This window comes from Chiloscyllium punctatum, chromosome 9 (genome assembly GCF_047496795.1).
Source record: "Chiloscyllium punctatum isolate Juve2018m chromosome 9, sChiPun1.3, whole genome shotgun sequence".
Taxonomy (NCBI): Eukaryota; Metazoa; Chordata; class Chondrichthyes; order Orectolobiformes; family Hemiscylliidae; genus Chiloscyllium; species Chiloscyllium punctatum.
Genome location: NC_092747.1, coordinates 38,867,958 through 38,880,405, shown reverse-complemented (window position 1 = coordinate 38,880,405; position 12,448 = coordinate 38,867,958). Strand labels below are relative to the sequence as shown.

Here is a 12,448-nt window from a genome sequence, read left to right as displayed (position 1 = left end):
GAGGGGCTTTATTGTGTTCTCTCTGGACAGAGAGAAGTAAGTAGAATTCATATATGGTTCTGCCAGAATAGAGAGCTACTCTGTAGTACAGGTGCCATCAGCTGCACACATCTGTCTTGATAGAGACCTCAATTAATACTATTGACTGAATGTGAGCCAGATTACCAAAATCCTTGCACAAAAAGACAAAGACATTAACACCAGCACTGTACTACTTGCAGAACCAGCAAACCTATCTACTCAAATCTAGGTTTTATGTGCAAAGTGAACGGGGTAACGCAAGAACAATGGTTGACTCGGCTGCCGAGCAAGACTTGGTGCTCATCTCTGAGATAGAAGTGTACACTTCAACAAGACCAAAAACCCTAGTAGACTTAGGGAACAAATTGAGGAAGAATAGAGCAGCACATTTGGAAGATGGAGAACGTATTCAGGTCAGGCCATACTACCAAAAGATTAGCAATTAGGCCTTTTCTGTCTGAGAGCTGAGTGTGTTTGGAACTTTCTTCCATTTCCTGGAAGTACAGTCCTTGAATATTTTGAAGGCAAAGGTAGATCACTTCTTGTTAAGCAAGAGAATAAAAGGTTATCTGGATGGACTGGAATGCAGAGATTATAATCAGAGCAGCCTGATCTAATTGAGTGGCGGAGCAGACACGAGGGGCTGAATGGTTTACTCCTTCTCCTAATTGATATGTTCAGATATATGCTTATATTCCGAGATGACAGGCTTGCATATCTCCCAAGCAATCAGGTGCTAAAACAATATTGCAAGTAGACAACACATTTGACAATAAATGAGTACCTTTGAGTCTTCAATGACAGACAAATGATTATGAGAGCTCTGACAGGAGATATTCCCTCAAGTCATTTCAGCAGAATGAAATGAAGGGTTGGGGCACATCAGTCTATATGGTGGTGGGGCACCTCATTCTTAGACACATATGGCATACCTCCTGGCACAGGAGTCTTGAATCAGCCTTGATCCCCTGGCTTGATGGTAATATAGTGTGGGATATGACAGGTTACAGATTGGAGTTGAATACAACTCTGCTGCCACTCATTGCCCACAGTACCTCATGGATGCCAAGTTTTCAAGTGCCAGATCTGTTCTGAATCAAACCTGTTTAGCTTGTGCTAGTGCCACGCAACATGATGGAAACAAAACATTGACTCAACAAGAACTGTTCAATGAACTCACTACCTGTGCCTGGCAGGTATGTTCTTCAAGACTTAGCCACCTTGGTTAGTAATGGTCTTATTGAGCCACTCTTTGTGATGGACATTGAACTCCCTCACTCAGAATGCATTATGATTAGATTAGATTCCCTACAGTATGGAAACAGGCCCTTCGGCCCAACAAGTCCACACCGACCCACCGAAGAATAACCCACCCAGACCCATTCTCCAAGTGAACCACTCACTGTACATCCCTCATAAACCAACAGAAGTATTCAGAGAGAGATAATGGAGTACCAAAGGCTGGGCCAGCTGTAAAATGATCATCTTGACATTGGAATTGTGAAGCAAAGAGCACTGAATCGATTTCCCATTTCTTCTACCTCTGCCCTTTTTGCTTTTTGTTTGTTTGTGTGTCTGTGTGTGTTGGGTGGGTTTATAAGGATATTCAAATTTTCATCTATAATGTTATATGCCAAGATTTATATATGTTTACCATAAGTTATTGTGTAATTACTTGTAATAAACAGTAATACTTATTCAGTACAGAAACTTGGTCCTTGCTTTCTTTCAACCTCTGTCTGAAGGCCGTGTAAATTGGGGCAAATGTGTACTTTTTTAAAAAACTTCAAGATTTACATGGTTGTGGGTATGAGTCAAAAAGTGTGGCGCTGGAAAAGCACAGCCGGTCAGTCAGCATTCAAGGAGCAGGAGAGTCGAAGTTTTGAGCCCAAGCTCTTCATCAGGAATGCTTATCAGCTTATACTCGAAACATCGACTCTCCTGCTTCTCGATGCTGCCTGACCTGCTGTGGTTTTCCAGTGCCACGCCTTTTGACTCTGATCTCCAGCATCTGCAGTCCTCACTTTCTCCCTGTGGTTGTGGGCATGTCCACCACGCTGGGAGGTTGATTGCATCCCCTGGCCAGGTGACATCTTCAGTGCTTTGGAGCCTCCTGGGAAGCGCAGTTGTACTGTGTCTTCTGGAATTTATTTGGTTCTGTTTCTGCTGCTTCCAATTGCTGGTTCAGGTTGTTTATTGTAGTGGCCGATATATTGGGTCTCAGTCAATGTGATTGTTGATGGAGTGTATAAATGAGTGCTATGCTTCAAAGAGTTCTCTGGCTGTCCTCTGTTTAGCTTGTCCTATGATTGTTGTGTTAGCCCAGTCGCTTTTGTGATCCCTGTCATCTGTGTGTATGGTTACTGGGTGCTGCTGGTCATTTAGTGGCTAGTTCATGGATACCGATTGCTCGTTGTCTGCCTGTTTGCCCTGTACAGTGTTTCATGCAGATATGCATGGAATCTTGTTAATAATGTTTGTCTTGCACATGATGGATATCGGGTCTTTTGTTCTGGTGAGTTGTCTGAGTGTACCTGTTGGTTTATGGGCTGTCATTAATCCCAGTGGACAGAGAAGTCTAGCTGTCAGTTCCGAGACTTTTTTTTATGTAAGGTAGTGTTGTGAGTGAGTTAGGTCGTGTCATGTTGTTTGTCTGTTAGGCGTCTGCAGATGAAGTTGCGGGGATATTTGTTCCTGGCAAATATGCTGTAGAGGTGTTCTTCTTCTCCCCTTCATAGTTTGGGAGTGCTGTAGCGTGGTGTAACCCTTTTGTGTGTGTTTGGATGGATTGTTGTAATTCAGGAGCTGGTTTGCTGAGTGTAACTTTCCTCGGCATTTTTGTGGTGTATTCACCACTCTGTGTTCTTTGTACCATCACATCCAGGAATGGGAGTTGATTGTTGGTGTCCTTCTGTCTCATAGATCTGAGCAAAGTGTTGCTGATCTGGTGTGTGTGCTCAATCTCTGTTCTTGTAATGATAACAAAAGTGTTGTCTATGTATCTGATCCAGAGTTTGGCTTGGATTTGTAGTAGAGCTGTTTGTTCCAATCTTTGCATCACTGCTTCAGCTATGAGCCCAGAGGTGGGTGAGCCCATACAAAGAAGAAGAACACAACCATTTTGGAAACACTTAATTGAAACAGCAAAGGATTTCCTGAAGGTGGCAGAGTTGTTCCTGGCAGCCTTAAAGGAAATCTCAAAACCGAGGTTGATTGACTTGGTAGGTAAACTGAAGGTAACATTGTCTGACAGAGCCAAGGAAGGCCAACATAATTGAGGCACTAACACAACACTTGGGTTTAGAGGAAATACAAAAAAGGGCCAAGGACTACAGTTGGGAAATGTTGGAATTAAGTGACATTTGGTCACAGTTAAAGCAGCTGTGACCGAGGAGAGAATGAAAATAACTGCAAATGAAATTTCAAAGGGCAGCAAAAGATAAGGAAAGGGAAATGAAATTGAATGAGGAAACTACAATTAGAATTTCAAAGAAATTTTCAAGCAAGGCAGTAGATAATTAATATAAACTTAAAATGGCACAGTTGAAACAGAACACACCAAATCCTTGTGCAGCCTATGTTGGGGAGAGTCTGAGTCATAATTTGAAATCCGGTAAGGAAAAGTTTAAGTTTGCACAGGCCTGAGCAAAATTTGCGGAAAAGGATGGTGGAAGCCTTCCTCATGTCGTTTATGAAAATGGTGAGGCAAATGTATTGGGCAAAAGAAGACTGGGCACTGTTTATGCAAAGACAAAACTAGAGTGGTGCTGGAAAAGCACAGCAGGTCAGGCAGCATCCGAGAAGCAGGAAAATCGACCTTTCGGGCAGGAGTCCTTCTCCTGCCCGAAACATCAATTTTCCTGTTCCTTGGATGCTGCCTGACCTGCTGTGCTTTTCCAGCACCACTCTAGTTTTGTCTCTGACCTCCAGCATCGGCAGTCCTCACTTTCACACTTTTTATGCGAAGTAAATTGATAGGTAAAGCACTGGAAATTTATGCTTCGTTGTCAGGGGAGATTTCTCAGGATGATGACACAGTGAAGAAGACTATATTGGCTGCCTACATAATAGTGCTGGGGTACATACGCAAAGGTTTTGGAATGTAAGGAATAAACCTGGAAAAACCGATATTATGTTTGAAAGAGTTGTTCAAAGTAATTTTGACAGGTGGATAAGAGTATTAGAAGGTGAAACCATGTACGGTTATTCCCTGAGAGGAATCTAAAAGCCCACTGTAATAAAAAGATTAAAGACAAAAAGATTGCAACTACTGGACTGGCATCACTAATGACATCTCCAGGGCAGGTGATGGTAGCATCTGGGACATTACAAGCTATAAATCCAAGAGTACGACTGTGTTGAGCTGTTTCTTTACTAGTGTGTGAGATAGCTCTCCCATGTTTAGCACAAGTCCCCAGATGTTACTTAAAGGACTTTGCAGGGTCAGCAGGGCTAAGTTTGCATTTGTCATTACTGTACCTTGGTCAATGCCACATGTTCCGTCCAATTTCACTCCATTTTTTTCAGACTTTTGAACAGTTGTATCAATTAACTTCGTTTCGAAGTCATTTCAGAGGGCAGTTTGGAGTCAATCACATCTTGGACTCTCTAGAATCACATGTAAGCAACAGCAGATAAGGATGGCAGATTTCCTTCCTGAAGGACATTACTGAACCAGATAGGTTTTTATGACAATTGACAATGGTTGCATAGTCATCATTAAGTGTTTTTTTAATTTAAATTTTACATCGGTGGTGCTAGGGTTTAAGCCTGGGCCCCCAAAACATTACCATAGTCTTTAGATTGTGAGTCCAATGTGCCATCCACTCCCTTCTACATAAGAGTTACTGCATGTAGAAATTATTCCCTTGTCTGAAAAACTGCTTTAAATAGGAAGATAGTGTATGAATGTAAGCTCTTTTTTCTTATTAATGCACATTCTTTTGTTATGTGTCAGAATTTTTTTTTTACTTTACATTGTTCTCATTACATTTCATAATAAATGAGTGTTACTACATTCAACTTAGGTGGCGATAAAAAGAAAAACACTGTGAATATTGCCAACCTGAAATAAGAAACGAAAATAAATCTGTATGCAAAAAAAAACTAAAATGTGAGCCAGAAATCAGTTCACATGAAATGTTTCTGTGAAACCTTAACCTATCTTTTTGTTTCTCATGCTGATACAGTTGGCTGTATATTTCTTTTGCTGTGGTTTTAAATGAAACAGATTAAATTGAAAGAACAAACCTGAACTGTTTGATGTACTATGCAGTACCACTTTGGTTCTTATACACAGTCTAAACAGAGAGGTATCTTGCACATGTCTAGCTTTGAATTATTGTAATCCCACCCATTACCAAAATGAAGCTAATGGCTGTGTAATGAAACAGTGACTATTTAAAGGGACCTATTTTAAAGACATGACTAGGTGCTTCAGTAAAGTTCCAGGAATGTAGATTTACATCAGCTACAAATGTTAAAATAAACTACTTCCTTCATAAGATCAGTGATTTATATACTTTTAGCAATGGATATTTTTTTCTTATCCTTTGTGTGTTAAATTTGAAAATCTCCATGGTGCTGTTATGCTGTCAGCTTTAAGAGTCATGGCATCAGTGACACATTCTTATTGATCAGCCTCACTCTGATGCTGTTTGTACTGGCAAAGTAACCTCCTCCTGAGCAAGATGTCGATAATGTCCTTGTATCTTTCTTTCCCTTTTCTGAGTCTCTGGAAATATTAGGAGAAATAAGGTAGTTTGTGGTGCCACATGCAGGTAGGGGTAGCTGTTGCCCGTGGGCAGCATTTAATAAAAATCATTGCAGCAAAGGACTTTTGAGCAGACCGACTGAATGAAGCAGGCTTGTGTATCAGCAAGCCTGCTAGGATGGGCCATTGCTGTTGCAAGCTGTATTACTGCTTTGGTTGTCTGGACGAGAGGGTAATAGCTTTGTTGTTTCTTTTTGTACCAATGACACAGGGTGGTGACGGAAGTCATGATGCAGCCCAAGTTGAAATAATTTAGGGGTTGACTTTACGATTATCTATGTGTTAATGAGAAGGAATGTCCTATTTTATAGCAGCCTTGTACGTTTACACTAATATATTGTGAATATTGAAGACCTCGGACACACACTAAGTTGCAATTCAATTTACAACTCTATCCACTGCGATAACTTAATCTCATCATTTTCTGTCTTAAAGAAGCAACATTATGATTTGAGGTCAACTCCACCAAAGAGGTTTCGTTTTGTTCACTACTGTAGCTCACATTTTAATAATGTTGCACTATCATTGTTTTCCTTCCTTTGTAAAAAATGGGAGAGTCAGTGTGGTTGCATTTAATTCCCTTAAAATTACTTTTGCATTCTCAAATTTGTAGCTTTCCAGTGTTAAGTCAAGTTTGTTTATTTTGGTGCTAGGCATGATTTGAATATTATTGTCAAGCCTGTGGAACAGTTTGTAACTTACTAATTTCCTGCAACTATTTGGTGTTTCACAACTCAGATAAGTGACTGAAAAGATAGCTTCTGAGTTGGTGGCTATTAAGGTTTACTGAGTTATTGCAATAACCCAGTAGATTGAGGTCTTTGTGGAAAATATATTAAATAAAATCTGGTAAATAATTATGGTTGTGAACTTAGCTCAAAACAGTCGCTTGTCAGGAAATAAAGAATACAGGGGTGAATTTCCCTCTTCAGTGTTTGAGCAATAATTAAAGTGGATTGGGTCACCCACCTGCTAGAGTCTGCCTTCTTTATGTCCTACTGATATCACCATGTGGATACAAATTGCTCTGTTTACTACAATTCCCTACTATTTTGAATTCTAAATTTTTCTATTCTTATTTGCAGAATGAAAGTGCCCTTATCAAAGAGAAAGAACTGTCCATTGAGCTTGCTCATATCAGAGAGGAAGTAGGTAAGATGAACAAGAAACATACAAGTAATGCTGTCTATCCTTTTGAGTGTGTTTATTTGACTGTATAATTCCTACAAAAGCAATGCACCAAAATATTCTTTGTGTCTGCTGGCTGCTTTAATCCCAGTGGGAAAATACAGAGCAATAATTCATCTTACTGTTATAATGATAAGGTCACGACTTGTTTGTGTCCTAGTCTGAGTGTCATCAAGTGGTTTTCTCACCAAACGTGTAAATTATGTATGCATACTCTCCTTATGTGACTCATGGGACTTAATTTCAATGTTTAATGAATATCTACAATTTTGTTACAACTTTCCTTCATATGAATGGATGTTTTCAGGTTTCGTTTGGTTAACACAGCTTAATTGAAGTAATTGTTTAAATGTAGTAATACTTGCTATCTGAATCATTTGTGAGTCATTTCCAAATATGGTGTGTCATTCCTTTAGGCTGAGATGCAGACAGGAATTTAATAAATTGAATAAAATAAACATCTAAAAGTTCATGTGCATCAATTAGGCATGGGAGATAAATAGTGCTTAGTTAATTTGCACATTTATCTGTCTATTGGTAATAAGGTTGGTAATTTACAGACAGTTGTCTCTCTTGGAGAGAGAGAATGGTTATCTAGCCAAAGGAGCTCCACCCCACATCAAACAAAGGGCAAAGCAAGGAGGCAGATCCCAAATCTAGCTCAGCAGCACTGGAAATGTTAGCCCATGCTGTTGGCATTATTCTGTATCATAGGCTAGCTATTTAACCACCCCACAGGTAGTAAACAATAATGTAAACACTCCACTTAAGAAACATAAAAGCTGATTATTGTGAGCTCAATATTATTTGAGAACCAAGCGAAGAGTTAGAATAATGTAAAGCATGTGACCCACTTAATTCAATACATTTCCAACTATTTCGCTTTGAACAATCAGGGCCTGAATTTAACACACTGTGGTTGTTTTGGTTGAGTTAAAATCTTGCCCCCAGTGTCTGTTCAGAAGGAGAGGGCAGCTTGCATGTGCTCTGAAAGAGAGAGGTCCACCCACTATATATAGCACGATATCATGTTTTCAGTTGGGGACGGAGGGACTGAAAGGTACGGTTGTAAATATGTTTCTAATCAGCTGTTGCAGAACAGCATTAGCAGATTGCAGACTGAACCACAGTCAGAATGACCCTACTCTTTCCAAAGATGGAAACGGCCGAGTAATCATCAGAAATGTAGTTCATTATTAACCACGAGGACAAAATTATCTTAAAATAATCAGATACTTTCCCTTTCATAATCATAAGTGTCATTTCATCTTTATATAAAGCCTAGAGGGTAGCACTTGTAGAACCAGCACAAAAGCATGATGATAGTGTAAGACAGTTGAGTAAAACATGGGCAATAATAGCAAAATGAAACAGCAATGTAATGGAAATACATTTTTACAGACAGCCAGAATGTGTATGCGTACCTAGGTACAGCCATTCTGTGGTTCATTATGCAGGCCAGTGTCTTGTTCAGTTGGAACCAGGCTTATTTAATATTTAAAGAAATATAGCAGTTAACTGTTCTTCATCACAAAATGGTACATACTCCATGACAATGCCTCTACCAATCCGAGTCCACTCTCCAACCACTCATGCAATATAAAATAATGTTTTTGCTTTATTTTGGCATTTCTTGGGAATTGTCTTGTTGAGTGCAAATGTCCTTTTCAGCAATACTCACAATACCTAATGAAAAAGGAGACAAGGGCCACAGATACATATGAACACAGCCACTTGCAAGACCCCTCCCAAGTCACTCATCACCATGACTTGAAAATACATCACCATTCCTCCAGTGTCACTGGGTCAAAATCCTGGAACTCTCTTTCTATCAGTACTGCGGCCATATCTACACCCAATGGATTGCAGTGATTCAAGAAGACAGCTCATCACCACCTGCTCAAGTACACCTAGCCCGAAGTGACTTAAAGGAAAGAGAACCTCCATGACAAACATAAACAGAGAATCTCACCAGTTCAGCCTTTTTAAAATAAACTGTTTTTGGTTAAACAGTTGTAGATGGCAGGGAATGTTTCTGAAAAAAAAACAAAATGGCTGCAGAACATGCAGAACCAGCTTTTAGTTTCTCCAGTTCTGCTGTGGAGATCCAGGCTGGAGGGATTCTGATTCTACCACAGAGCAAAATGCACTCCAGGCTGAACTGTTGGCAACGGGAAGAGATTCTAGTGGACGTTGATGCCAGGATCTTAGCTCCCAACTCATGACTGCAATGGTTAATAAAGTTAACTTTGCTCTCCAAAATTATCTCTGAAAGAATGCCACTGTCTTCACCTCACCATAATCACTCACTCACCCTTATATTGCCCCTAAAATTGGAGCCCTAATATCCCCACACACCGAGCTTCCACAGTACTAACAAAATATTTGATTGTGGCAGGTTAAATTCTGTAAACACTGCAGATGGACACAATCAATATAGCTCTCCTTTCTGCAGGAGAAGGTTGTGTGTAACATGAGGCAGGAGTTGGTTTTCATAGATTAAAAATCACACAATGCTTTCGGAGCGCCACTCCTTCATGAAGGAGCAGTGCTCCAAAAGCTAGTGCTGCCAAATTAACCTGTTGGGCTATAACCTGGTGTTGTGTGATTTTTAACTTTGTCCAACCCAGTCCAACACCGGCTCCTCCAAATCATGGTTTTCTGAGGCTGTTGAGTCTGCCAGCACCCTCCTGTGGAAGGAGCCATGCAGGTCCCCGTGGTCAGGCAGAAGAGGCATGGCCACTCTGGGAAACTTCACGAGAGGAGATATTGCATTGCATTCCTCAGGAAATTGAAGCAACTTGTAATTTATTTTTCCTTTGCTTCAGGATCTTACACCATCTGCTTCACAAACTGTAGCTTCTTTCACCAGTCACTCAGCTCTCAAGTTCTCCCTTCACACTCAAATCTATACTTTGTGAATCCCTTTGATTTCAAGTCCACAAAATGTGTATTTTTTTCTGGCACTTTATAGGGCAAAGCACATTCTGAACACCTCCCCCCACCCCCACCCCCCACCCAACCCAGAGACTGGCACTATTGTGCTAGAGGAGGAAAGGGTTTGCACTAGGTGATTTGTTAGGCCCAAGTGTGGAAACAGGTCAAGAGGAAATCATAAATGCCAGCTCTCTGGAGGATGGGATTGCACAGCTCCAATGTAGATGATGCAGACACTGACTTTCAGGGCCCAGGCAACCAAAGAAGGTTATCAGCATCCATCTTCAAACTCTGAGAAGCTAGTGAATGAGATATTGTGGTGCATGGAGGAGTGGAATTCCAGCCTGCGTCAGGGCTTTACACAGAACATAGGGACCATGTCATTCACCATCGAGGAGAGTGATCCGTTTCATCAACACCATTATGCACTCAGCCATGATAGAGGCTCTGCAATTCTGATATCTGCCCATGTAGATCCAAATGGCTGTTATCATGGCTTTGGAAGCTAAGGTGAATGGAGTATTTGGTATGTCTGCACACTCCAGAACTCCTTTCTTGCGTGAAATCATTGGAGTGATGAACCCCAGTTCTTTGATAGAGACCTCGGATCAACGGGGTAGGCAGAACCTCTTGTGTCTCAGACTCAAAGTGTGCTACCCAACCACTCAGTTCCCCAATGTCCTTTTTGGTGCCCCGCAGCCAGCTGGGCCACACGTCTCACACCCACATCTACAGCCAGGCGCTAAAGGCCTAGAGCTTCTTATGATTGTTCTCCAGGGCTGTCTGAAGTGCCCTTAGTGGAAGCTTAGTATAGGCTTAGTGCGATCTAGTGTTGAATACTTTTTATTTAAATGGTCATTGTTTGTCACATGATTAGAACGGGTTCTGCGCCTGACACTGTGAGGGTGTTGAAAGCGCTTAAACAGTTGATTCTCAGGCAGTGATTGCACGTACTGATGTTTATTCAGCTCCTTCACATTGCTGGCCCAAATAAATTGTTTCAGACACTCTTCCACTTACATTGTGGTCAGCATCACCTCTGAAATTGCTTTAAAAAAAGCACAAAAATCATTAAACCAATGTTGATATCAGGCATGGTTTTTCCACAGAATTTTGAAGATGGATTCTGTGAATAAGACTTTTGCTTCTGTGCCTCATAATTATTCTGATTAAATGTAATGTACTTCATATCTGCTCAGCCAGTATAATGTATTCATATCATATTTTTTTAATGGAGGTGATATTTTAATAAAAAATGTTTTCAATTCATTTTACAGTGGTTATAGCTTTTCCCAGTCAAGGCTCATTTTGTAACGATATTGAAATTTCAATACTTCCATGAAATGGTTCTGGTTATTACTTTATTTCTAACGACAGTTAAGTGACATGAGATACTTAGATAGAATTGTCTCCCGAAGTTCATTTATCGAATAATATATAATCATAAATTGTAATTATACATTCTCAAACTCAAAATATAATCCCTGAAAGACCTTTTTACCCCCAAAATGCACAAAAAATCACTTCTGGCTTCCATTTCCATCAAATATGGTGACTAGCAACATGGCTTCAATTATTTATTATCGCAGCTTTGAATTAAACATTACTGCATATAAGCCTAGACATTATGCTAGATAATTTTCAGCATTTGGTTGAAAGAATTTTCAATAGAGGTCGAAAGCTGACAGTAACAGTAAAAGTGAGTGGCGTATGTAAGTGGTAACATATTCAATATTACCAACTTTAAAATCCTTATCCTTTATTTTAATTTCAAATCCCTTTATGTCATGCCCCTCCTTATCTGTGTGACCTTACATAGCCCTACAACCTTCCTCAGATTTTGTCTCTTGTGTTCCTCAGACTTCCAGTGCTTCACCATTGGGAATCAAGGCTTCAACTGCCTGGGCTTTAATATCTGGAATTCCCTCCCTTCGGATAGTATCTTGCTCCCTTGCCCGTGGTGAGGGGATATTTAATTAGGCGGTTGGATGGTAGGAGGTAGCCCAAATACCTTGCCACTCTAGCCTAAGCAAGTCCAGGGCAGAAAGTTCTGTGGAATAACCTTCCCTTCTGCCACCAAATGAGGCCTTCTAATTGATGATTAATTTTTGCTGAAAGACTTCAGCCTCATTGCTACATAAGCAGCATGATAAACAAACACTAACATTTTTACTTGCAGTTTCATGGTGAGGTCCTTCTTTCAAAGGCATTCACTATCTGATTGAAGGATGCAGCTTGGGAGATGGAATGTGCCTACTGAAAGCTAGCTCTACCATTGCTGCTATCCTCTCTCATTCCAGCACCCCCCACCCCATGACCCGAATCTACAAACTCACTTCTGTTAATACCCACTTTTGTCTGAGTCTGTCTTCAACTTGAGGCTCTAGTGGATGTAGTACCAGAAGAATCCAGTACCTCCCCTGTAGCACTGCCAAGTAGTGGAGGTCAACTGGCCTTGGATTGCCAGGCATTTCTCAGTGGCTGGGACTTTCACCCCTGGTTTCTTTGATCGTGAGGCAAAACCTACTT

The 12,448-nt window shown here is 40.6% G+C and overlaps 1 protein-coding gene across 6 annotated transcripts in view; it reads left to right on the top strand.

Annotated features, from left to right (window-relative positions):
• LOC140481308 (microtubule-associated tumor suppressor candidate 2-like) overlaps positions 1-12,448 on the top strand; it is a 452,512-nt gene that overhangs the window by 387,796 nt on the left and 52,268 nt on the right. For all 6 annotated transcript variants that reach the window (XM_072577285.1, XM_072577280.1, XM_072577282.1 and 3 more), the window contains one exon: positions 6,880-6,946. In XM_072577285.1, the coding sequence (XP_072433386.1) occupies positions 6,880-6,946 (67 nt within the window). The remainder of the gene's footprint in view (positions 1-6,879; positions 6,947-12,448) is intronic.